Below are 27,837 nucleotides of genomic sequence, written 5' to 3'. Positions count from 1 at the left end.
TTGTGTAGTTCTCTGTTACCTTTCCATTCATCTATGGTTCGCTCTTTATTCTCTATTGACTCGTCATACAGCTCGGCCTCGGGTTCATCGTCTGGATCATGATACTGTACAAAGTATGGATGTGCAAGTGCTTCTGAGGCAGTAATTCTTTTATCGCTGTCTAATATAAGCATCTTCTCAAGAAGGTCTACAGCTAAAGGAAAAAGAGAAACTCAGATTAAAGTCATGACGCCATCTAGAAGTAAAAGAGAAGGCAACTGTTTGCACAGAAACCTAGTCTCACCTTAAAATCACTTAACATTACTGGAAAAAACAAACAAACCACAAAACATAGACAGTATAACAAACAAGTTTTGAAGATTTTTATACTGTGAGTAGAACTTTCATAGCTGGAAGAAGCTTCTGTTTTGCTTGTGATACGCACTTTGGTTCACTATAGTCTATTTGAAATCTGATTCACCTCTTCAGACATCCAAGGCTTTGATCTTGAAAACACCTTTGTGTGCTTAAACATCCTGCGTTGTGCAGCAGGTGCTTAACCTGATCAGTGCCAGCTCAAATAACATAAAATGGTGAATGTACAACTATGCTTTCAATTAGCTGCATCAAAGAAATCACCAGATGAATAGTCCAAAGCTTAGCATCAAGTAAATAGGTTTAAGGTCAACAGATGCAGACTATCAGATATAGGAGAGATCTGTAACTCTGAATTTGGTTTTATATTGAAAGTTTATCGTGTTTAAGATATATAAAAATGATTTTTAGTGCTTTCATATAAGGATTGCCATCAATTGGCTTTTATGATATTAGTATGTAGCACGTACTCATGGACCTCATGCAAATAAAATCCATTTGTGATAAGAAAGCATTCACAACTACTTGTATTGGTAAAAATGAAATTGTCTTTCAATAAACAGAAAGAATTCAAAATACCTTAACTCAAAATACTTCCCTTCATACAATGTTTAATGTACACTTGATGGAACAGACGAAGCACTGTAGTAAGATAACTCAAGTGACTCAAGCATCTTCTTTGCCTCGTCACAAGAAGTGGTTCATAGAAAAATCTTTTTTGCACAGACAGATCCAATTGGCTAGACATAAAAACAGTAGTGCAGGATCAGGCCAATGGTCTGTCTAGCCCAACATCCTGTGTCCAACAATGGCTAATAAATTCATCAGAAACAACACACAAAAAAGGCATTCAAACAGCTACATTTCCTGGTATATTCTACTCCTTGCCAGCAATTTACAGCTTGTGGCCTTCCTGAGCCAGAAGTGATGCCTCTAGTTTAGACCCTGTGACATTTTTTTACTTATGCCTGCTATATATAGCCTGCTTTTGTTTTTCATCCACAGACTGTTTTCATCCATAGCCTTTTCCATTAGGAGGTTCCTGTAATCTCCACCAAAAAAAAAAAAAAAAAAAAGGACAAAGGCTTCATGAAGGGAAAAGAGTCACAGGAGGACAAAAAGTTAAAGAATATTTTTTTCACAGTGCTGATCATTATTATATCGGATCACATAGCAAATGTAGACTTTAGTTAATATTTAGTGAAAGATTTAAACTGTATCAGTCTATCTTTCTTACCTAATGGATTGGCACCACGAAATACTGCTTTCAAGTCCTGTTGAGGCATATGTGGAAGAGATTCTATGTACTTTCTTGCCTAACAATAAATCAAGATACATAACATACACAGAGGTTAAATTTTGCCCAAGAGTAACAACACCAACTCTAAAAAATCAGAAGTAACACTCATTATGTTTCTTATACATGGGAAAACTTCTAACCAGTTACTCATGTATGTACTTACTAGGCCAGAGAGTTTCAAACAGGTATACCTTCCTGTAAGGGTTACATGTTAGCACTTCTGTTTTCACCTGTTCATACAGGTTCATTGGTTTGTATCCCCAGGAAACACATGTAGCTTTCAGCCAAAAACTGCAACCTAAATCATCTTCCAGTTGCCCTCAGCAATGTGGTATAATCCAACCTGCTTCCTTCCCTTCTCCCCCTCCTCTGTTGAACAGCAGCTTCACTAACCAATGAACAAAGCCTGATAGTCCCAGATCCTCAGATATTTAACAGAGTTTATAGCTTGCCTTGTCTCTGCAGCTGTGGAAGGTTCACCCAAACTCCACTAGGAAAGGCCTACAATCCTACCTGACCCCCAAATGTTAGCGTGAAGCCTGATGTTACATAAACGAAGAATTTTTCGGATGCAGTAGATAAATAAATGTTTATCAGTAAGTGAAGAGGCTGAATACTGATCCTAAAGGCTACAGTCACAAACAGGAGTTCTGAAAACAGAACAGTTAAAGAGGCAAATGACTGACCCCAAACCAGTAAAACCAAACCAAACAAACAAGAAGACCCCCACCAAGGAAACAACACAAACAAAAACAGGTGGTCTTTGAACAAACCTTAATCTTCTTAAAATATGTTTGTGTAACTGGTACAGCCTCCCTGCACATTTAGCAGGCATGTTAGAAAGAGGCTTGCCTATCTGCAGGAGGCTTACTAAACATCCTTGGCCTACTGAAGACAGCAAAGAAAATACAGCTGTTTGCACTGAGCTTTAAGTTAGATCCCAGACTGAGAAGTGTAGAAGTATCTTCAGCATTCAGCTCAGTGCATTGTGAAGCTACTATAACGTACTCACAGAACCACAGGTTGAGGTTGAAAGGGACCTCTGGAGGCCACCTGATCCTACCACCCTTGCTCAAGAAGGGCCAGAGCAGGTTGCCCAGGACCAGGTCCTTTTCTGTAAAGCTCCTTTCCAGCCGGGTGGCCCCAGGCATGTCCTGGTGCCTGGGGTTGTTCCTGCCCAGGTGCAGGACTTTGCACTTCTCCTTTCTGAACGTTGTGAGGTTGCTCTAAGACATAATCAGTGCAATCTACACGTATAGCCACAATTAGGAAACAGATCCCGTTCCCCATACAGATCTCTCTGCCATCATCTTAATTTCTGCAGCTACTACGAAATGATATAAAGATATTTTAAATTGTTACATAGCACATTCTGTTATTAAATTTTTCTATTTTAACAAGACAGATCTATTTATTTTTTTCTGATTTTTAGAAGATTTAGCACATTCTAATAAAATTGTAGACTACTATTAGTGACATAGTTCAGAATCTCAGTGAGGCTCCTGTCCTAATGGAAGTAAAACTTCATGCTTTGTGTCTCCAACCTGTTAAACCTCTATTAGCATTTTCCCATTTTACTACAGGGGCTGACAACAAGGCTTTCTAAAAGGATGATTTTTTTTTCTTAGCAGCTGTAGCCAGTCATGCAGAGAATGATGTTTAAAGACTGGTCAAACATGGGATTCACTCCACCTATTTTATGCCCCTGAAGTTCATAAAGGTAGCAAACGCATGCTAGAAAGTCAGTTTCTTGGGCACTAGTTTTTAGTATATGTATAAGCAGCAGAGCAAAAGACAGCTTTCACACATTCCTGCCTGGAAGGTACAGACTAGGTAGAAATAAGAAGTACATTTATCTTATGACAAACATCTGTGAATTTGCGGATTATTTTTTTCTGTTCTGACATCAATTAACATCACTAATCCAACTCTGAACAAGATATGGTCAAAATTAACTCCACAATTATCCAGAAGTTCTTTGAAAACAACACAGACTTGCTAAAGTATACTTACCAACCTGTCAACTCTGCCTATATACTCGCCACAGAAACTCAACTAATAGAATCTAGATGTTTAAATTTATCTGAAAATAATGAAATGCGATCAGTTTAAACCTGTATTAACATGAAAAACTAACAAAACAGCTAGGTAACCTGTGCTGAAACATCCCATGAAATTGATCTTTCAGTTCCCATTTCTTTAGTCTTCTACTAATCACTGAAAATATCTTAAGGCTTAACATTTCAGAAAACCCCTGATCTTGCTGTTAAAGGAACAGAACAAAATTGCCCAGGACTACATGCAGCATTAAGTAATTTCTGAACTATAAGGACATATAACTATAATTTCTGGACTATAAGGACAAATTACAAGGTAAAGAAGAATAATAATGAAGGAACAGAATAGATACTCCCATATACGAGACAAGTATTTCCAAGCAAGGTATGAATCTTTTTGACACTGCTTCTCTAAATAGGTAGCAGCAGCCCGGAGGTGACCTAGCAGCACTCCCATTCATTAACTTCACTTTTGGGTTCTCCATATACTCTAAACTTATAAATTGCCCCAGTGTAGCAGTTTCAGGACCCCTACAGATCCCTAAGGTCTACTTAGACAAGAAATCAAAGACAAAACCAGATACCATCTCCAGTAAGTGTTTAAGGTGTTTAACCTCATAATCAAAAATCTCACAAACTGACGGCTTATGGGCAAATCACACATTTGTATACATTATTCTGCATGCTTTACTGCAGAAGCCATAGAATCTTAATAACATATAAAAGCCAGAGAAGGTCCTATGCTTAGAACAGCACAGTTAAAGACTTGCCAGTTGATCCAACCCCCTGGTGCAAGGACTGATCCCCTTCCTGCCCCAGACATTCTCAAGTGCTCAGTACTCACAAATTCTAGGGCTGTGTATTGGTCAGTGCTGATGAGGTTTCATTATGCTTGGATCTTCAAGAAATACAGTGTTGGACTGGCTCAGTTCTGTCTGTTTACTTAAACAACTAAGATATCTTCATTAAGTTCAAAGAAAACCCATCAATATAAACATGAGCTGAAAATACCATCAGTATTGGACTGAGGTCTATATAGAGAACATTTAAGAAAACAGCTTCAGCTCAGGAGGTTTCCGTGTTGCTTATCTGATTTTTTACACTGTGCCCATTACCTGCCTTTGTCAATCAACACCACATCTCATTCCTTACAACACAGCTGTAAGACATTAGAGATATCACTAGAGACATAATAGAGCTGAACATCAGTTTGATTTTTTTTCTTATAAGTACAGCAAAAAAATAAAAGATCTCCAGTTTCAGTTGCAAAACCCCTTGGAAAAACCGAGTGAATGAGAACAGTTATTAAAATTAATCCAGTTGACAGTCAAGGCATTTGGATACCTCCGCAAAGAACATTTTTAATGGTGCTATTCTAGCAGTAAAAAAAGAGATCACCTTGAAGCATTTGCTCATTTCCAAATCAGATATCTCTGTAACATAACCAGTGATGCACAATTAGACAGAGGAATGATAAAAAGTTAGTTAGCTGAATGAAGCTGTAAACTCACATGTTCTGATGATATCTTCTTCAGAAGTTCAGAACTGGGTGTACCCACAACCTCCATTATTCTCTTTAGTTGATCGATATCTATGTTATTTCAGGAAAACTAAAGGCAGTGTAATAAAATTAAACAACAACACAATCCTTCCAGGTTTAAACAGTTCATGAATTTTCATGTAGGTGGTTAAGATGTTTAAAACTATTAAGCAAGACAATTACATTTTAGTCCATTGAATGATATCAGCTCATACCTATGTAAACCTAATTTTGGAGTATTAAATTCTTTTTGTCTCTATTGCACTACGTGAATCTCTGTCAGGTGTACCTGTATGTGAGAACATTGCATGCAAAATATTGCTTGCCTGTCCTAGATCCCCATTGAACATATTCTTAAAGTTAAACTTAATTGCACATTTATGTTTAAATGATATGATGGATTTCTGAAAACAGCACATTATACCAAATTGGGCTAGATTACTAATCTGAGAGCTGGTAAAAGGAAAATCCCCATTTTCTAGTTTTAAAAATCTGTTTTATTTTACTCTCAAGATTAAAAATGTTCAAATGTGCAATTTTCATTGTCATATACAACCTGTAAAGCATATTATATTTTCCCTACAGAATCAAAGTTATTTTACAATTTTATTTGATGTAATCTTATAACTGTAGACAATATTTTTTTAGAGTAAAAATATCTTGTTTTTTGAAAACTAGCTGTACTGATTTTTCCAAGTATCACTTATCAGGCAATTGAACAGCTTGAAGCACAGCTACCATCTAGCTGAACATCTGAACAATGACTGTGGTTTTAATGTGTTTAAAACAGAGACTAATGAAGCTCTTGAGCTATGAGAAGAAATTCTACAGCTGTATTTTATGCTTTGTGTTAAGGATACAATCATTTCCTGGAAATAGGGCCTTCCCTTTCAATAGTTCTGCCATGATGCATCCAACAGACCAGATGTCAACTGCCAAAAATTGGAGAGAGAAATGTGTATGATGAATCAAAGAGATCATGAAGTAGAATTGACCCTAAGTTTAAATCTATAACTATATACAGCTGTAGGGAAATGAAAGTCTTCACAGTTTACCTGTTTGGTTGTAGTGCATCCAGTTTAACATAATTTCTGGAGCTCTGTACCATCTTGTTGCAACGTATCCAGTCATCTCATCATCAGTTTGCCGAGCTAAACCGAAGTCTAAAATCTACAGAATAAAAATAAATAAATAAATCCCTCGTTACTTTTGTTATAGGTGCTGATTTCCCCATTAGCTATTTCTGAGTTTGTCCAGCAGTCCAAGCACCTCACTATCAGTGAGGTAAAACCACAACACTGTGGATGAACTCATCTACTCTGCTACGTGCAGTCTCTGGATCTATATAAAGATACTTCCATTGTGATGAATCTGGCTCTTTGTCCTCTAAGAAAAACTTTGCATTTTGCCTCAAGTTCAATTTTCCTCCAGAATTTATTTAATAAAAAGAAGCACCGCTGCTATAAAAATGAACCATTGTCAACTGGGAACATTTGTATAAAATGCCAAGAGCAAATGCCACTAGCCATAACATTTAAAGACCATGCAGGCTAATCACAAACCCCCAGAAGTTCTGTTGTTTCCCTCTCGTGTCTGTCTAGGCATTGTTGCATGCAGGTAGCATTCGCCCAAATCACGCAGCGTTCTGATGGCACTAGGAGGGAAACATATATCCTGCGTAACGAGGTACATTTAAATCACATACCATCTGTTTTCGGTAGAACTCCCCCACTGAAACAACAACGGAGCTCTGTTTAGGTACACATATTACTCATAGGCACGAAGGCAGAATGTTACCCTCCATATGCTCTCCCTTGCTAAGTCTACACTGACAGGAAGTTACTTCAATTAATTTTTTTCTGCTCATTTCTTTGCTTTCCAATTTTTGATTAGTCTGTGCAGCACTAATTATGGAGCAAAAAGGTATTCCTAGTTCTAAGAGATATGGTTGTGAAAGAGTACCGTTTGAGCTTAAGTCAGTCATCCGAGCTATTTAGTATCTCTTCAAATAGAAATATGAACTAAGATCAGCCACAACCTCCCATGATGAGATCCAGTTCTATTTATTAAGCTGCCGGCAAATCCTTTTCACGGGGAGCATGACAATTTTAAAAGCATTGTTCAAAATTCTGCTGTTATAATCCAATTTAAAGATATAAAAAGCTTAAGGAAAAATATTAAGGTATAAATAATAAATTAACATCTTTATTTTTAATAAACATTTAAGGCATTATCTTTCTTGAAAAAATGCAAGAGGTAAATAAGGCATGAATAAAGGCTTGAAACCTGAGTACTAATGCCTTTATTAAGTTTCAGCAATATTTCTCTTTAACAGCTGATGCGTTCTACCAAATGTGTATGCACACGCACGTTTTCCTTTTTTGTGACTCTATTTCCTTCTTGCTTGTACTTGGAAATATCCACTAGTTTGTTCTATTAGAAAATAATTTGGTATCAGAGGAAGTAAAGCTATAAATATAAACAAAGCAAAAAACATTGTAAAAAATGCTAGGAAGAGATGTGCACAAATACAATAATAGAAAAAAAAAAGATTAAAAGTCTCTTACAGTACAAAAGCACAGCACACATTTCAGAGGGGATTGATCAGAACCAGATGAACCATAAAATTTCACAGATGTGGAACATATATGCATGAAAACATTAAAGGATAATCATGACATTTGCTTAGCATCTGCAACTCTCACTAAACCAAGCAGGAACTCCAGTTTCTTACAACAGATTAGGATTAGCACATGAACCTAACTGCATTGCTTTCATTCAGTACTCTTCCTTCTTTTTTTTTTTTTTCTGTTCTCATAATATTTGGAAGCTTTTCCTAAATCCCTTGCAACTGGAATAAAGTGATTACATCAGAATCTCAGACAGAGAGAAAGATGTTTCTGGCTGTCACAGAAAAATGCTAAACTACTAATTTTTCAGCTTAAAGGCTTAGAAAGCTGGAAGACATCCCTTCTTTCTCTAGAGTCTCATGCTTATTATGTGATAGTGTATCATACAGATACAGAATGCTATGTATTTATATAGGCATATACATTGAGATAGTACTTGAGAAGTGTGGATTGTAGTATTTTGCTTTTTATTTTTATTTTTTTACAGTGGTAATTCAAGCATCAATACCGGTATCTTTTCATACCATTTCAATTTAATTTAGCTTGTGCATTCTGTAGATACAAAAATGAAAGTTGCTGCATGGCTTCATCTAAATATGGCAGATGTAGATATCATAGGTCAACATTTCAAGATGTACTCAATTAAGTACTGTCTCATGGGCCAAATGAATAGCCTATGTACTATCTGTGAAGAACTAGGGATGAACATTTTGCAAAGATACTTATGCTGATAATAAATTAACATTTGGAGGAAAACATGTTCATAGAAACATTTTTTTTTTTTATGGCAGGGGAGCAGCATTAGCATACACACAAAATTACTGGAATCAGAAGCAAAAATGGCAGCTAGTGTTTCTTCGGGAAATCATCATATTGAAAGGTAATACAACATTCTTCATCACAACAGCATGATTCATACCCTCAGCTCACAGTCTTCATTTACAGCCAGGTTACTGGGCTTCAGGTCCTGTACCAGAACAAAGAGAGTTTGTCAGAGACCATTTTAACCTTTCAAGATATATTCTATGTCTTGGTAACATGTTTGATGTCTTGGTAACATGTTTGATGCATGGAGGGACACGTTTCATTCATGTTTATTATAGCAATGGATGAACTCACCCGGTGGATGATTCCAGCTGAGTGAATATACTGCAACATAAAATGGAAAAAAAAGAAGGTAAGGTTTGAAGTCAGAGGTGAAGAAAGGCGTAAGTCACTTGATTTATCTTTTTGCTACTGGGACTGATGGTTTTATACACAGCAAAGATTTATGTCACATTACATTTTCAGGGCAAACGGAGATACGACTAATTTCAAAACCTACTTGCTGCATCTTACCCAGAGATAGATATTTCAAAAAAGGTAGCCATGAACACTAGATTCTATTATAAATAATAACACCCTTGATAATTCTTTTGTCAAAAGTTTCTGACCTATTTGAAATTTACTTCAGTCTTATCTAGGCATCCATTTTGATCAGCTCAGCTCTCAGTGAAGTCAGTGGCCTATGGAGCAGTGTAGTGGACTCCTAGATTATATAAATCCATACGATGAACACTGACTGCAGGTGCACCCCTGGACAGGTTAGTGGCCAGAAAAACCACCTAGGACACAGTGTTGCTTCAGATCCACTTCCAGCAGGGTCATGAAGCACAGTTTCAATGTTTAGCGTTTTTGCTATTTTACATAAAATATTAAAATTCAAGGACTGAGAAAATCTTACTTACTCTGTAATTGCCCATAGTTCAATTCTTAGGATCAACAGCCAGTTTATCTATATAATCTTACAAGGATCAGTAAGTGCTCTAAAACATTCTCTTCCATTCTCTAAAGAAGAATGTATCTTTTTCCTAGGAGCAGAGATTACCTGTAAAATGGGTATATCAGCTGGAGAAAAACCCCAAGAAAACGAAATGGCATTCTTTTCATTCCAAACCTATGCACTGTTTATGAACAGGGCAGGGACACACTTAAATGTTGGTTCACAATAGCTGTGAACAGCAGAGGAAACTAGAACACAGCTTGTAACAGAATTAGCTGTGTGTAGGTTCTGCTGAGACAACAGCTGCTGTAGGTAGCACCATGCAGCCAGCTCAGTGGTCTGCCAAACTGCTCCATCCCAAGCTAACGCTCCCGATGCTCAGATGGCTTCTGCAGGGCTCGAAACCTATATGGGTACTGCTGAACCAGAGAGTCCAGAGCGTACTCGGATATAAGAATACAAGTTGTAATGACCCCAGCTTAGATGTAAACAAGGACTTATCTCTGATCAAATGTTCAGCCACTGAGATGTGAGACTTTCAATTCCAGTAGAGACAAACCACAATCAACCCCTCCCCTTGGAAACAAGCTAGTGCATTTCTGAAATTCAGAATTCACTTTGCAGCACAACTCTTCCTGCTCTTTAGCTCTGATGCAACTTACTCTTACATTCAAAACCGCATGCTGGATAATTAACTCTGGAATCCATCTTCATAGTTAAGCTGTTAACTTAAGTAAATGTGACAAAGCAATTAAGGGCTCAGCTCTGCAATTCTTATTCACTAAAATCTGCACTTAAATTGACAGAACCCACGTGCATGAATAACAATTACCCTCTCAGGCACCAGGTGACTTGCTCAAAACCACACAGTAACTACATCTCAGAGCCTTTTATCCCAGCTTGCGTTCAAACATGCAGTTAATTTTCCACGTCAAAAGTATCAAATATTATAAATTTAAGTACTAAAGCAGCAGAATTTTCTTTTCTTTTTGCATATACCTGGACAAGAACTCTCTTGTAGGTCTAAAGACCTCTCTGTAGGTCTAAAAAATGTTTATCACCTAGTACTGGGAAGCATTTTTAAAATCTTCTCCTATTTATAGACACTTTTATGTTTAGTGTCTGGAAGATGGTAACATTTTAGTTCTTTAGAAAGACAATTTTGCTACAATTTCTTTGCCAATTGCCTATGTTACTGACTTGTATACATTTTAACAGCTATGATTATACATCTTAACAGCTATGATCAAAGGAAACAATGACTTTACAGGCAAAATAAATCCTATGTGATTGTGTGTAACATTTTCCATTGCTAGGACAAACTATTACTTGCAAAAGTTTCCCAACAAACCCAAATAATTTGGCTATCTCTTCACTCGTGATGATCTGTACAAAAACCATGGCTGTAGCTTTTCCAACTGTCTCATGTCTTTCATGAATGTGAACTACTTACATGCTATATCAATTTCACATTCTTCAGAAAATTTTTCACTACTTTCTCTTGAAAGAGGAAATGTCTAAAACACACTGCTCACGTGAGAGACCATAAGACAAGTGAACCTCCTTCAATAGTAGCTTAAATAGACACTGATCTACAGTTAATGTTTAAGGGAAATATTCACATGCATTGTGCATGTCAGCACTTGCAGGCTTGGGGTTTTATTTTTGGTAAGCAAAAAAATAATTTCTGAAACAATTGCTGCTATCTGTCCGCTCTTAACACAAACACAAGTGTTTTAAGCACTGTCACTTCAATGAACCAGCCATTACTACAACATTTTGCTTGTTGCCTCTAATATCCTTGTATTCAACCAGTACCTTAAGACCTCGAAGTAACTGGTAAATGAGAAACTGTATGTGGTCATCTGTTAACTTCTGGCACTTCACAATGTTATTCAGGTCAGCACCCATTAAATTTGTCACAAGATACCTGCAAAAACAAAGCAGACCCTATATAAGAAATCAAAAAAACAAAAACAAAACAAAACAAAAAAACACTCATTTAGGATTGGCAGAATGGAAATCCTTGTAAGAGCAGCACATCCAAAGAGTAACTACACACTCCCATGTAGATTCCTTTTCCATTTTCTGCTCATACAGGGTTTATGTCCCACCAGTCAGCTATGAGCTCTAATAATGGCATCACAGCTATGAGATTTAATGTCAAGAAAAAGAAAAATTCTTATGGTACATTAAAAGTTTTTAACTGTGTTTTCTCCATGACATGTTACAGCAGTTCAGTGTAGCCTTGTGTCTTGAGATGAATAGGAAGTCTTACCCAACACAAAAGTGCTTGGGGCTTCAAACTTACAGCTTCTGTGAGGCCCTGTAATATCTGATGATGGAGATTAAAATTGGATTGGTTGAAATAACAGCATTTTGTATAACTTCTTTCCCCACCTTCATTGGAAGTTTTATTTTTTGAGAAATTTTGCAGAAATATTGATTCTGTTCCAAAAAAAGCACTGGGATAAAAGTATGCATCTACCATTCCCAGATCTCATTTGTGAAGTTTTGCCCTCTAGACAAAGGAAGTTTGGCCAATAATTTTAATGGATTAAAATAATAAAATAATAACAATAATACCACCATCACCAACAACAATTTTTTTTTTTTTTTAAGTTAGTTACTATTTTCTCTTCTAAGCTACTTACCTAGTTGCTTATCCCAGATGCAAACCAAGAGCAACTCAATATAAATGGTCTGTTTGAGTAACACCGAAATACAACCAGCCCTAGGTTAGTTGGGAATCTAGCCTAAATTTACCTTGCTTAAGTTAGCCAACAAAATACTTTCCTGCACTCCTGAACAATCCCATGTAACTGAAGAAATAATCTACAGCTAACAGACAACTGAACTGAAGAATTTTTAAGTTTACTGCCATTCATGCAACACCAACCCATTTACGAGATAGCTATAATATGTCATCATTCAAAAAAGTATGAAAATAAGGCCTGTTCTCCTGCTTTTCTTTTTAGGGAAAAATTGTTGAAAGATTCACAATTAAAGTTCTTCACACAAAACTGACTTTGGCTTCAAGTCTATTGGAAAAGTAGAATCATAGAATCATAGAATATCCTGAGTTGGAAGGGACCCTTAAGGATCATCAAGTCCAACTCTTTCCTTTTTAAAACTAGAGTGGTACTTAGTTACTAACTAGTCAGAATTATTTTAAAATTTTACTTACACTTCATTAAAATTTTCTATTGATGTTGCAGGTGTAAAAACATCTAGCAATCCTATAACCTGAAAGACAAGAGAATTGACATTTTATTTTTATAAATACATAAAGTGATATATAATTAGTATTGACAGTGCTTAGAATTTTTGACAGGAAGCGTACAAATACACAACACATGTTCATCTTGCAAACAACAGGTGGTTTGTGCAGGTAGAGATGCAGCTATTTCCATGGCTAATTAAAAAATCTATTAATTACAAGAAGTAGAACAAGACTTTAGACGATCAGAGATAAAGACAGGAAAGATAATGTCTCACTACAAAAAAGTTGGTTTGTATACTCACTATACTTAATATTATGCACAATTTCACGAGTTATCTTGTTCTGTTGTTAATTAACATTTTAGCATCCCTTTTGCATGATACTTTTCTATCCACTGCATTTTATTCAGGCCTCCATTCATCAAGTTACTTTTAAGCAAGTGGATACTCTCATTGAAATAAACTATCTCATAAACTTAGGCGTAAGTACTGAATTGTTTGGGGCTTGATGTTCCACTATCTTTCATCTAGGTATTACACTGTCCCTAATTTCAATGAGAGTATCTGTCTTAATTTCTCAGTAGAATCCAAATTCAGCAAAAGCATGTTTGAGGTATTCTTCTTTTCCTGGACTGACGTTTCAATAGCATCCAATAGCAGTGAGCAGCACACCCTATTACTTCAGTTACAGAAGAGTAGGACCACTTGTTTCAGATTTTGTTAGCTGGATATTCAAGATCAAACTGGATCATTTTATAATAAAAAGGCAGCTTTTTACTGAAAGCCTCTACTTTACAGTCAGTGACTTTGCTACAGATGAGATAGCTAGGTCCAGGTATCCTGGGTAGTCAGAAAGAGAGCTGTATATACTTTCCTAACAAGACTGTACCTAATTGAAATTCAGCCTATATTACAAACTTGTGTCATAAAAATCAGAAGGAAAAGCACTCACTCTCCACTTACGTTCTCATGCTTCATGTGCTTCAGCAACCTAAGCTCTCGGTAGGTCCTCCTTGCATGAATAAGCGATTGGAAAGGTCTTGAAAGCTTTTTTACTGCCACCTTCTGTCTTGTTTTGGTATCATAAGCTGAACTACAAGAAAAAGAAAAGTCTATGTTGAAGGCATGTCCTGTTTCAAAGCTCTCCATTAGTTCACTGTAGTTCTCTGGAGAAACTTAAATTCTGCAGGGGATTCCTGCTCCTTCCTTTGCCCTTTTTTACCTTCTGCTCATGGACTGCAACTGGGGCAAGCTAGTCAGCAGTAACCATGAGCATTCAAAGACAGTTCCCATCATGTTTCCTCTGGAAATGCCAGTAACAAATGCCAGTAACAAACAGGTACATGCCTTGAACTGCAGCCCACAGATCCTGCTGACATAAAGCACGTGCTTAACTTCATACTTATGGAGATGTCCCACGGAAGAGGACACTAAATACAGACATAAGCATTTGTGGGAAAGGGAAACCCAATGGTGGTTTTTGTGCATTACAAGACATGACAAATACAACACGGCACAGATAAATACAGTCTGCAGTGTAGCACAGGAATAGAAACGATCCCTTTATACTTTACTTCATGACACTAAACTGTATGATTACAAAAATATTCAGTTTGCTACTTTCTCTTCAGTTTGCCGCTTTCTCATATTACAGAAAGAATTGCTTTAAATTGTTATTCATTAAATTAAAATTTTGTTCAATTCTAATGCCTAGAAATTCTGTTTAAACTGTAGACAACACTATCTGCAATTGCTAGCAACAGCATTAGCAAGCACAGAACCCTGGCATATTCATCTTCCAGAACATTTTTGAGTTACAAAACACTGAAAATTAAATAACATGAAAAAATGCACAGTATAGGATGACAGTGGTCAATAGGCACACTAGGTGCTAGTAGCTCCTCATGGTCAGTGTTTAAAACACTCCTGAGAATTGCAGTAAGATCACCTGTTAGAGACAAAAAGATCTGTCTTGCCTGGAGTGGCTCCCAAACTATTACACTAAGCCTACAATCAGCTCCAAGGTGGTGGACTCCTACACGTATTTGGTCCACCAGAAAGTCATGAAGAGCCAAGTGCAGCAGAAACTCTTAATTTCCAGTCAGCTAGAGGACAAGGCAGTGTTTCTAACGAGAAGCAAAACCAGATACAAACAACACATGGGTAGCAAGAACAGTGACATCAAAAAGATGATCATGATCCAGCTATCTTAGACTTCACCGAATCTCTCAGAAGGCCAATGCAGAGCACAATCCAGCAGTGTTTTATTCAATAAAAACAGAGTAAGAGGAAGTAGATTTAATCAACAAGTTTCTTGCAGGCACCATGGAAGGAGTGAGTCACTCACGAGATAAATGAAATAGATAAGCAGATTACTTAGCCAGTTTCTTGCAAGCATCTCAGAAGTGGATCTTCAGGGAAGTTTTAAAGGTGTAGAGGGTTGTGGCTTTGCAGAGCACCTCAGGAAGGGCTTTCCCTGAGCAGAAGAAAGAAAGCATAGGAAGTAGGAGAAGACCCGTATCACCCTGAGGAGAGGTGGACAGGACATGATAAGACACTTGTTCTGACAGAAGGGTAGGGACACAGTTATTCAGGATATGAGGACACTGTGTTACTCAAATGTATGGAGGAGCTCAAGCAATGGATGGTGCAAGAAGAACTGACAATAAAGACATGATAAATACCACACGAGTGGCCACAAACACAACGTGAAGGTTGCAAAAATCAATCTGAAGAAATAGAAGGGAAGCCAGTGCTTCACTGTTAGTGTAACAAAGATGAGACAAAATTGCCATGAGTGTAATCCTGGTCAACAAAGCCAATGGAGAGCACCACAGCCTCAGAAATACATACTTGCTAGATCCATTCTAACTTCTTCCAGTAAAAAGGAAATGTTTATACAGATAAATAAATAAAATTGCCCAAAACAGCAATCTGTGCTTAACATCTCAACTATTCTGGCAGTTCACAAGCCTTCCCACTCACTGTTGTACCGGTTTGTGAAATACTGTGTACGTTATACAAGGCTAGGAGGAATTAGGCTTTAAATCCCATTATCATGATAAACATCCCTTTCCTCCCAATTCTGAGGTCAAACGTGGGTTTCAGCATTTTAAAAACTGCTGATCTTTAAGACAGATTGCTTTTTACCCTCCATATGACTCAAGGCTGCAAAGCTTTCAGATGGTATAAACTATTTTCCACTTTCAGTAATTCTTATGACAGCAGCTTTTTAGACCCAGGATGGAAACACATGAGGACCAACAACAACAAAAACACCCACAACATCAACAACAAAAACACAAAAGCAAACAGAAACTTGAATTTGACCTCCAATGGGAAATGATGAACCGCAGCTGAACAGGCCAGGCGCGGTCTTGGTCTAAACGTGTTCCCTCACAGGCAAGGAGCTGTGGCAAGTGACAATCAGAGCTAATGCCTTCAAGCTTTTTCCTCATTTACCATCATCATAATTCAAGTTATTAACTCTGAAGCATTCAAAACAATAGATTTTGCTTTGTTAGGACTCTTTTCTTTCTCAGATCCAAGGGTGACTAGTGTCAGTGACCTCTGCTCGGAGGCAGCAGGCTGCTGCCTTCATTTCTTCCCATCTCTGAGTTTGGACTCGGTCTCTGCCTCTCCCTGTTCTACCATCACAGCTGTGATCTGAGCTGTCCCCTGAGTCCCTCATGACCCCCTGTGTGAGCTGTTAGGCACCAGGACTAACTGTGTCCCTGCCCGTGCCATTTTCCTCAGAGCATTTGGCCTCCAGACCGGCTCCCCGGACAGCAGGCCTCTGGCGCCGGCCATGGCAGCTCTGAGGGCCCAGCTCTGCCTGGTGCCACCAGAAACCCTTCCTCTGGGGCCTGCGACCAGCTGCTGATGAAAACGAGCCCAAACAGCTCCTTCAAACAAGCCAAAGGTGTGCTGCTATTAAAAAAAAAAAGGGTTGGAGACCCTCACCTTCCCTTACAATGCACTGCACTCACATCCTTCCCACCTCTGCCTTCAAACTGAGGGCACTTCCCTGTCAGGCTTGGCCTTTGCAGCATCTCCCCAACAACTGCCAGAAACTCACAGCTCCTTTTCCTTTTGCAAGGCATTTTCTACTGCTGTGGGTCCTTGGGAGCTCCTTTGGCAAGCCAGCTGTGTAAAAAATGCTTCCACCTGGCCACAGAGCGTCCTCCCAGTGGTTCACCTGCTGCTACCCGAGTTTCTCTCAGGTTACTTATCCTCTGGTGTCCGGCTGCTGATGGTTACATTATCTCATGTAGCTGGACGGCATAATACCACGGAGATAAACTTTGATACTTGCAAAGGGATATCACCTCGACACTTCATTCGTAGAAAACAGTGAAAGTGAGTTTTTAATTGCATATTGTCGGTATTTCTACCACTACCACAGAGAAGCACACCCTCATGCCTCACCAGTATGTGGGAACACCATGTTAGACAGAATTCCTATCGCAACACCAAAAGAAACACAATTCAAACTATATTTTATTTTACCAGGAACAGTTTTGTATCAATCTTAGCAATAGCCCTTTTAGACATGATTGCTCTTGACCCAGAACCCCAGGCAGTTACGCCAGGCATTTTTGCTGCCTGTCCTTTCCAAGATCAAGGATATAAACGAGCTGATGTTCTCCCTGCAGGGACGGCATCGTTTTGACAGATTGGAGACTTTTGCTTGATGTAATTTTCAATCAGTGCCTAAATTAGAGATACCTTTCCAGCGTTGTCAGCTCCTGCGTCTAACACTTCTGTTGACGTCCCACTAGATGAAAGAAAAATCTCTATTTATATGCACATTTCTCCTGTTCATAGGCTTTCAGAGAAAAGTTTGAACAAACAAAGCTTATGCAGCCCAGAAACTCAGAAGGCAAAATGCCCAGGTTTCGTGCTTACCTCATGACTTTGGGCATGGGTTTTAGTAGTTGCTGTTTATAAATATTGACTGTACATACAGTCATTTCCTCAGTGTCCATGGTCAGTTTATCCCCTGTGGTTGTGGACCGGTAATACTGGACAAACCACTCGTGTGCAGCCCGGTCACATCCTCCAGGGCTTTAGGATTAGGAACACACTATTCAGCTACAGTTATTTAGCCTTTAGATCAGATTTCTCTCAGCAGCTGGAGGGCTGCTTGTGGGAGCCCAACCTACCGAGCCATGCATGGAGCCAACTCGTGTCCCACTTCGTAAACTCCAGTAGGCGATGCAGGAAAGACTGCTCGTGGGATCAGCAGGTCCTGTCCCCGACCTTACTAATTTTGGGGCTCTGGGGGGCCCAGCTGGGCACGATACTACACAAGACACCTTGAAAAGGCTCAGCTTGAATGAAGTGTTTGGTCCAGTACGTTCTCTTCATCCCGGGAGTCAGCTCAGGTCTAGCTGATGCAAGACGAAGGCATGACCCAAGCTGATCACGTGTAGTGCCAGGATGGTACCCCTGCAGTGAGCTCCCAGCTTCCAACAGCTGATTGTCCATAATACCCCATCACCCCAGACAACTATACGGTTTTGGTAGTCTGCAGAGAGTGATTTGGTTTTATGTTTGTGGAAGCACTGTATCTGTACAAATAATTATTCCAAGAGATTCTTATGCTAAGAGATTATTTTTGGATTAAGTGGAAAAAAATGCAGAGATGACTAACATTTCTGATTTATTTTATACAATTCAGTGTCCCAGCTCGGGAGGCTGTTACCCCTATGGCACCACAAGTTTGACAACTGGTTGGACACCCTACACAAAACATGGAGGGAATACTATGCACAAGTGGATCCTTAAATTTGTTCCATGTGATGATGCTACTAGGTCTAGGATACATATGTTTGAGGCTATTGTTTTTACTTCTTTCACTGCAACACAACACAGGAGTTTCTTTCCTTCACTGGTCAATCCAGGGGCCACACTCCCCATTGCATATAAGTATAAGGGGAAAAAACAAAAGCAAATGGAATGTAATTCATGCTCAAAACACAGATTCGCATGAGCAGAGCTTTAATTTTGGTAAGAAAGAAGGTAACATCCAGAAAATGAAATGGAAGTACACAGAATATCTGCCACATATTTGGTACAGCCACAACCCTGAGCTCTTATCCACAGACCTAAGCTCCCTTTCACAAACTCTTCGACTCCTTTCATCACAGGAGACATGAACCTCCTTGTGGCCAAATGTCCCCTAGTAACATCCTGATTTCCTAAAAAAAACCTGGGTAACAGCAGCAGAAGGGTGTATGTGAGCAAGCTTTGGGGGGAAGGAACAGAAGAGAGGTCAGCATGCAGAGCACATAAGCACTGCTACAGACAGTCCTTACTGCACTGTGCATCGGGAAGTAAATTAGGAAAAGGGGGACACACAGGAATCCCATCCTGGACATTTTCTATTGCCCAGTTCCTCACAACTGCAGTGAATGACAGCTCTTTTTACAGCTCACACAAATGTCACTTAATTAAAAGTCGTCACATGAATAACAAGGCTTTTGGGTTTTGTTTGCAAGGTTTACTTTGTGATCTTTGTCTTCTGGGTCTTCTCCCAGATCTTGCTCTTCTTTTTTTTTTTTTTTTTTTTTTAAATAAAGCTCTTTTTTTTTTTATTCTTTTTTTTTATTTTTTTTATGGGTCTACCGATTATTATAGTATGGAATATCTCCTCAGGTATATATGAATACCTGAATGGAAGATACAACGGAGACAGAGCCAGGGGAGACAGAGCCAGGCTCTTTTCAGTGGTGCCCAGGGACAGGACCAGAGGCAGTGGGCACAAACTGGCACACAGGAGGCTCCCTCTGACCACCAGGCAGCATTTCCGTGCTGTGTGGGTGGCTGAGCACTGGCACAGGCTGCCCAGGGAGGTGGTGGAGGCTCCTCCTTAGGGATGAAAAGCCGCCTGGATGTGGTGCTGGGCAGCTTGCTCTGGGTGGCCCTGCTTGAATGGGGGTTGGATCAGGGGACATCCAGAGGTCCCTGCCAACCTGTCAGTAGTCTTAAAAAAGTGCACACAGCATCTACCCAGCACCAGAAAATGTACCATAACAGCTACTGGCAGTGCGGCAAGAGAACAGCAGAACAAGGCCACACAGTAAACTTAAGCTAAGCAGCAAACTAAATCCAGTAACTGGTGTGTTCGTTTCTTCTTTATAAAGGTTTTGTTACTTCACACAACTTCAAACTGGTGATTTCCACCCCCAAGAGCCAGACTTGTGGTACAGAGTTTATATTTGTTAACGAAACCACACAAATCACAACACGTATGTGCATCGGAAGGAACCCACAGAGAAAAAAACGAGACAGTAACAAGACAAAGGGTGGGAGGATGAGTAATGGGCACCTCTGAAACAGCGCACTGATCTCCCATTAGAGAAGAAAACCTTCCTTGATGGTGTCAGGTTATTGCATTGTAAAATTCTATCCTATCACTTGGATATTATTCTAACACACTGCGCTGAGCACTCCCATCAATTGTTTTGGCTTTAGTTCAATCACTGTCAATTATCTCAGATTAATTTACCACCAGATCTAAATATAAAAGCAGGAAATATCTATTATAGATGTGACACAATTGTTCATTAACCAACACAAAAACAAGTGCATACTCTTAGGCAGGCATTGCAATGGTACTAAAATATAATTGCTCTCCATTTGTTTACAGGCATTGCCAATCTTTTTTTTTTTTTTTTTTTAATACTACAACACAGTAATAATGATGCTATATCATCCTCTGAATCCATGAGCTCTTTTGCATCTTCTGGTCTGTCTCTTGTGTCTCCACAGTGACTTAAATATTCAAATAACTTTAGAGGAGTGCATTCACACTTTTCTAGGTGAAGTTATCGCCAGTAGAGCTTATAGCAGTGGGAGTGATGCATATAAAATTACCGTTGCGGGAAAAACATACAAAAGGTTGGGGTCAGAAGCTGTCAGCCTCCTCAGCACATGTAGCCAACTCACGGATACTAAAATAATCGTGTATTTTAGATAGCCTGTAAGCCCAGTGCCGGTATTTAAGCAAGAAAATCAGTCAACTGCCACAAAGCCAGATTAATGCTAATGACGACTGTATTCTGTTCGGCATTTCATTAGGGAAGGCTGCCAGGTAGTTACAAATTACGGGCTCAGAACCTACAGCTAGAGATGTTAGCAGGTAATGTGGATATAAGGTTTAATATGAGAAACATTAGTGCTTTCAAATATATTACATAAATCTAAACAGACTAAACCTGACTTGCATTCTTGTCCTTCTTTCTCCTATTCCTCCCCCACTTCTCCTTCGCATTTCCTGTTTTCTCTCTCTACGCTGGCCAAAATATTAAACGTTGGCACTTTGTTCTCAGGTCACGTAGGGGCTCTGCAGCGCCCTGCCTCCCCCGAGCCTATACCCAGAAGTAGGACACGGGCTTTTAGGTACCGACTAGCTCAGGGCTCTGAAACTGCAAACAGCTCTTCAGGAAGCTTTGTGGAAGCGACCAGGCTCTGAGACTCTGGAAAGGGCTTGTGCACCATGGGCAACTGCAGGCACCATCAGTTGTGATGGCCGGAGGGGAAGGCAGTAAGACATGCTGCTGCTATACCATGCGGCCAGGAAGGTGCACGTTGCAACAAGTTATGCTGAAGTAGAGACGGGGGAGACCCTCTGCAGAGAATTTTTTATTTTATTATGACCACACAGAAGGCTGTAATTCCCTATTTCTTGCTTTCTGCCACAACTGGCTCGTCTTGTGCCCCTCATCTCTTTGCCACCCCACCCCGCTCTCTCAAAAAGGTCTCACCAATTCCTCCCGAATTAATACCAGCAAAACACAAAGTGATCTTCCCCACTTCTTGAGCTTGTGTTTTTTTTCACCCTCCCTGCAGCTCCTTCCACCACACTCCTCACACACATATGGGTGTTTCTCATCTGCTCTCCAAGTACTCCGCTGGCTTAGTGACGGCGCCCTACCAACAGAGCTCAGTCCCGGTTATTCTCAGCCCTCCTTATCCTTCCCTACAAACACTTCCTTTCTGATTCAATATCTTTCACTAAAAGCACTCTTAGACACTTTCATTTTAAACACGAACCTCGACTCCACTGATTACCACCCCTCTTCCCTTTCCTTTCCAAAGTCAGTCGCAACGCTGTTTTAACAACTGGAAAACACGCAGAGTAAAACGGGATGGGAGGAGTCCCCTGCGGGCTGCACTCCATCCCGGTGCTCCAGCAAAGCCACCTTCACCCGGCTCTCCAGTGCTGTCTCCATGGACAATGCTCAGAAATGCTCTCCTGTCTTTTTTTCTTCCTTCCTTTCTTCCTTCCTTCCTTCCCTTCTTCCTTTCTTTCATGAAACTTCTTGAATTCTTGACATCCCTTGGCTTTGTAGCTGCAAACCCCACGGTGTCTTCACTCCCAACAGCTATTTCGTCATCTTCCTCTGATGGTCTTTCATACTCTGCAACATTTTCTTTGCTTAACTTCTTTTCATCCATTCATTCTAGCAATGCTGTTGCAAAGATCCTTCCCCTAACCTGTAACATCGACCATGTCACTCTTTTTATTTATTCCCCACTTATTTATTGAGCCCACTGAAGTCAACTGGCTCTACACGTGCCTGGGATCCTGCCTTTAGCTTGTAAAGATCTACACGGTCTTCCAGCTGTATTTACAAGCAGGAGCTGTGCGTTATCACCACTCCAAAAGCTTATCTTAGCATGTACTATTTAAACAAGCCTGGAATGTTACAGCGACACACATCGTAATTCCAGTAAGGTGATCTTAGAGTTGAAATCTTACACTTAGTATCACTAAGGTGAAGTAAAAGGTCCCTTTAAAAACGTTATCATATGAAAGTCACCAAGTGCAATCTTGGATGGGGGAATTATTTGCTTTGTTAGTCAAAGACAATTTATATCAGGTTTTTAAAAAACTCACACACTACTCAGTTGGCTCAGCATCAAGGACAACCTCGGTAATCTCCCACCCCAGTCTTGCACGCTACTGCCCTACATACATCACGAGTGACAATCCAGCCAGAAACCACAGCACTGTGTGGATGGGGGAAAGAAGGGGCTGAACTTCAGGATTGAAGTCTTCTGCTTTTATTTTTCCACTCGCACTTCCTCAAAGCGAAATAGAAGCCTAAGCCACCTCCCATTTTTTACACAAGATAAGCCAGGACAAAAACTGAATGACCCTTAAGCATGCTCTTATGGTTAGCGGGATGAAGGGACCGGCCTGTGTAAGTGCTACACCGTGCAAATGGCTTAGGGCAGGCTCTGCCTACCCGCTTCCTGAACTGAGGCCTGTGTCATTACCCTCTGACTTAGCAGGCTGCTTTTTAAAATGTATTATGCAACCTGAGTTTGTGCTAGGCATTGCACAGGCTTAAAAGTAAAGGAGAGTGACTGCCCGAGGAAAGGCAAGAGGTACGGAAAAATCAGCGCAGGGAAAGCACAACTGATACCTTCTGAGGAAACAGCACATAAGTTTCTGCTCGGGAAGAAGTCCTTGACTCACTTCTGTTAATCTTGCAAGGTCTTTTCTTTCCAGGGAAGGCAGGAAACAGAGCTTTCAATATGCTAATGGGAAATCACCCGTTGGAGAGATCAGAGAGAGCGAGCTGCAGAAGGCTGTCTATACCTCCCAGGCAAAGGTAGGATTAAGTAGGTTGGAAGACAGTTTACAAAAGCTGGCATGAAAAGAGGCGTACAGGCTTTAAAAAAAACACAACAGCAAAGCAAAGAGCTATCCATGTTACATCATTTGGGGTATAATAAAAAGCTTTACATTAGAAGAGATGAAGGAGCTGTTTGTTTCTCAGACAGGTGGCAACACCAAGTCCCAGAGGGAAAGGTGGACAGGTGCCAGAGAACATGAGATCCAGAAAGGAGACACAGCTGAGAGGCAACGATGCTGCAGGCTGGGGATCTTGCTTATGAGCAGTACCACCAGAGCAGTCGATAAGACTTGAACACAATCAGAAATATTATTTAAAAGATGGAGTCACGAGAGACAAGAGTTTAAGATACAGTTTGACCTTGGTCTCTTTTCTCTAGAACTGCAACAAAATGACTGTAGATGAAAATTACCTTCTGAAAGTTTGAATGTTTTCCATCTAAATGGCTATCAGCTTAAATGCTGCACATAAACCCAAAAACCTTTCAAAAACTCACAATTAGCAGGGATAGGGTATGGTCTATAAAAGTCAACCAGATCTCTGATTTCAGTGAGAGAGAAATCCAACCCTGAGGGTGGACATTGTGCAAGGAAACTTTAAGAATTTAACAGCCTGGGTTCGAGGAAGAGTCATTTTCAAATATATATACATAAATCTACCTGGTAAACAAAGTGATAGCATAAAAAGAAGATGACTCCAAAAGAAACGGTTGTGCAGGTAGATTTGATACATGCCAAAATGCAAACAACTTCTGAAAAAAGAAAAATTGACAAAAATGTACTATTGAAGACTGCATTGGTCACCTTAAATGTCATTAAACGACCACACACATCCCATGCATTCACAGGGCTTTAATTCTTCCCCCAAATTAAAAACAAAATCAGATCTGAGAGCAGCCAATGGGAAGACATCCACCAGCTACAATACACGAATAATGCAAAGGGTACTGCAGGAGTGCAGAACTTGAGGGAAAGAGCTCACAGTTCTCTTGCTGGTTCACGTGGATGCTGAAGTGCAACCCCGTTCAGCAGTGCGGCTGTGATCTTTCCAGGATTTCCAAGAAGGACTTTTCCGTATGATGTGGCGTTAGAAGTGAGAAAAGCAGTAAAGCTCCTGGTACCAAGGCAGATATTTTATACATATCTGCATCTAAATAAAAAAGAAGAAAAGCATACTGGGAAGCACTGTGCTTGATATCAACATTGGCATTTTGAAACAAATTCACTTTTGGAGAGGTATGTAAAAATCAATCTGAATGCAAACTGTATTAGACTTACGAAACATCAATAAATTGGGCCAAAATGTGGCCTCCTGACACAAACTCTTCTATAGATTCCGAGCTGCAAGCAAAGAAAAGGGCAATCAGAAGTTAGCATAAATGCAAATATTTGTCTTATACTTCTTATTACCAAGTATCACTTGAGTTGCACAAGTGTATCCGATGTTGCTGACAATTTACTGTAAAAAAGGAAAGGGTAAGACTACAGAAGAGGTTCCCTGAGGTAAAAAAAAAGGTTTGTTACAACAACTTTGTTCCTGTTTTAAAGCCAGTGTTTGGAGCTCAGGACTTTGGCTTCTAGTCAGCAAAGCACTTAAGAATTTGTTTAATTCCAGTGGTTTCTGTAAGACTTAAACATGTTTTTAGACATTTTACTGAATAGGAGTACAATTATTCACAAAAGCAATATAGAATATTACTCAAGGGAACAATTGTGTCTCGTGGGTCTCCTGAGTAAAGCATGTGCCTATAGAGGGAAAAAAATCAATTTCAATAGAGACTAAAAATAGATGGCTTTTCTGAGACATGAACCTTTTCCTCACATTCATGATTTGTTTGGGTTTATAGTTCATCGATGTTAACAAGGCTATTAATGTAGAGCAATATTTTATTACTCTATTTAGTTCCTAAACATATATTTTAGAATAAACCTTTCCTATAGCATCTTCCAGGCTTCATTTTACGTGCCAGTTCTAGGCTTCTCCATTGACAAAATACTGGGATTTGCTTCACAGACAGCAAAGAAGGAGGTACAATAAATTAACACTAACAGTGTTTAAAACAAAACAAAACACAAAAACAACAAAACGCCAGCTGTGCTGCAAGTGAACCACCACATGTTTTCATTTCCTTCACAATTTCTCAAAAGTCTTGACATCTCATTACAAAATTCAGCAGAGTAGGTCTTCCCCTTACGACTAGGGAAGTATAAACAGGAAAAATAATCAGAAATGCAGGTTTCGTTGGAATATGACAGCAGTTTTTTCTCATACTATATAACCAGCTCCTTCTTTGTAAAATCACAGAGAAAGAAAACTAAGAATTTGTCTTCTAAATAAACTATGTCCTTGTGAAACTATTCACAACAATCAGATAGACACAGGACTATACCCTTAACTACAGTGAGAGGTATCAATATTTACACAGTGTTTGCCTAGATTTCCCTGGTGCAAACACAGAGCTAAAATAATAAAGAAGAGAAGAATTAAAAGATAATCCTCACTAGTCCTGAGTGTTTATGTTGGTTGGCGGAGGGCTTTTAAATACATATTCCTATTTTATGTGTAACTGAGGCACTTCACGGAGCTAGAGAAGGAAGCAATAAACAAGAAACACCACAAACATTCTCTGGTATCTGGCTGTGAAGAGGAAAAAGTGAGTGAGACTACTCACAAGTTTAGTCAACGGCAAACAGTTAAGTTCTAAAGAAACCTTTTTTGTACTGTACGTTTGCTCAAAGGCCCGCTATAGATTGTTTTTACATACTTCCACTTAGCTTATAAAAGTTTCTTTTACAGAAACTCCTTAACCATTACTTTATTTCCAAACATTGATTCAGAGCTTTTACAAGCAAAGCGTGCATCACCCATGAAAGCGGGAGCCTGATCTGCGCCGGGAGCTCCCCAGACTGCAAACTCGCTATAGGAATTCAGTAAAAAAACGGAAACGGCTGTATGATAAGGAGATGTGATAAACCCTTATGCAACAATAAGACTCCAAAGTCCTTGGGGCCTCCTTCTGTCCTAATTTGCAGCTCCCCAGCAAAACCCCTCTGTCCCCCAGCGGTCTGCAGCCCGCCTCGCCTGAGGGGGGTCCCCAAGGGGGGATGAGCCACCCCGCTTGTTCCTGAGGGGAAAACTCGTCCCGATTCTTTGTTCAGTGCTGCTGCCATCGCCTCGTTTGCCAGGAAGAGCGGAGCTCCGAGACACACGTGTAGATGTAGGGCGTGTGGGGCGAGCAGCCGGGCTGAGGGGGCCGGCAACAGGCAGCCCTACAGCCCGCCCCCGAACCCTACAAGCGGGCACCGCGGCCGTGTGAGGGGACAAGTGCCGGGATCCCACGGGGGGCACACCATGACTGTGCAACATTTTCAGCTGCTGGGGCAGCTCCCCCCCAGCCCAGCGGGCCGCCAGGGGGGCCCCCAAGTTTTCCCTGCGGAAGGCTGAGGGGCTGCCCGGTTGCCCGGGTTACGGCGAGGCAGGGCCGGCGGCCCCGCGCTGCCGTGAGGGACGCAGGGCGGGCGGGCGGCGTGCTGAAGGGAGAGCGCCCGCCGCCGCTCCCCGCTGCCACCGGGGACACCCCCCTCGTTTCCCCGGCTCCCAGCCCCGTTCCCCACCCCGGGAGAGCAGCCCCGAGCCCCTCTCGGCTGCTCGCAGGTCGGCGGCCAGGCCCGGCATTGTGTGCCCGGCGCCGGGCGGGCGGAGCGGGGCCCCCCCGGGCAGCACCTGCCGGCTGCCGGCTCCTCTCCCGCCGGCCCGCACCTACCACACGGAGCCGTAGGCGCCGGAGCCCACCGGGGTGAGGTTCTGGTAGCGCTGCGGCACCTCCCACACCGTCTTGTTGAGCTCCTGCCGGTAGAAGCCGCCGCGCTCGGACATTTTGGCCGGAGCCGCCGCCGGTAGCAGCAGCAGCGGCAGCAGCGGCAGCCGCCCCTCAGCCGGGGCGGGGAGCGAGGCGGGACCGGGAGGGGAAGGGGAGGGGAAGGCGGAGGGCCAGGGGTGGCGGAGCCGCCAGCACACCTCTCGGCCACCCCCTCGCCCCGCGGAGCATCGTTAGGGTTGGAAAAGCCCCCCGAGATCAGCTGGGCCAGCCGTCACCCTGCCACCAGTGTCACCACTGAAACACGTCCCCAAGCACCACGTCCAACCTCACCTTGAACACCCCCAGGGACCGTGACCCCACCACCTCCCAAGGCAACCCGTCCCAACGCCTGACTGCTCTTTCTGAGAAGAAATGTCTCCTCATTTCCAACCTGAACCTCCTCTGACACAACTTGAGGCCATTTCCTCTGGTCCTGTCGCCAGTTACCTGTGAGAAGAAGC

General features: G+C 40.9%; 1 protein-coding gene across 2 annotated transcripts in view; it reads right to left on the bottom strand.

The window, feature by feature from the left end:
- Positions 1–27,473, bottom strand: part of MAPK11 (mitogen-activated protein kinase 11) — a 32,394-nt gene extending 4,921 nt beyond the window's left edge. The window contains exons 1-11 of one of the 2 annotated variants that reach the window (XM_068669641.1): positions 27,281–27,473; positions 13,829–13,958; positions 12,831–12,889; positions 11,462–11,573; positions 9,001–9,030; positions 8,801–8,848; positions 6,307–6,421; positions 6,112–6,183; positions 5,223–5,302; positions 1,592–1,670; positions 20–193 (exon numbers count right to left, since the gene is read on the bottom strand). In XM_068669641.1, coding sequence (XP_068525742.1) covers positions 20–193; positions 1,592–1,670; positions 5,223–5,302; positions 6,112–6,183; positions 6,307–6,421; positions 8,801–8,848; positions 9,001–9,030; positions 11,462–11,573; positions 12,831–12,889; positions 13,829–13,958; positions 27,281–27,393 — 1,012 coding nt within the window. In that variant the 5' untranslated portion in view covers positions 27,394–27,473. Of the gene's footprint in view, positions 1–19; positions 194–1,591; positions 1,671–5,222; positions 5,303–6,111; positions 6,184–6,306; positions 6,422–8,800; positions 8,849–9,000; positions 9,031–11,461; positions 11,574–12,830; positions 12,890–13,828; positions 13,959–27,276 lie in introns of both variants that reach the window. The other variant, XM_068669642.1, reaches the window with a different exon arrangement.
- Between the last annotated feature and the right edge of the window lie 364 nt (positions 27,474–27,837).

This window comes from Anas acuta, chromosome 1, assembly GCF_963932015.1.
Source record: "Anas acuta chromosome 1, bAnaAcu1.1, whole genome shotgun sequence".
Taxonomy (NCBI): Eukaryota; Metazoa; Chordata; class Aves; order Anseriformes; family Anatidae; genus Anas; species Anas acuta.
The sequence above is the reverse complement of the archived record's forward strand: the minus strand, read 5'-3'. Positions and strand labels throughout refer to the sequence as shown.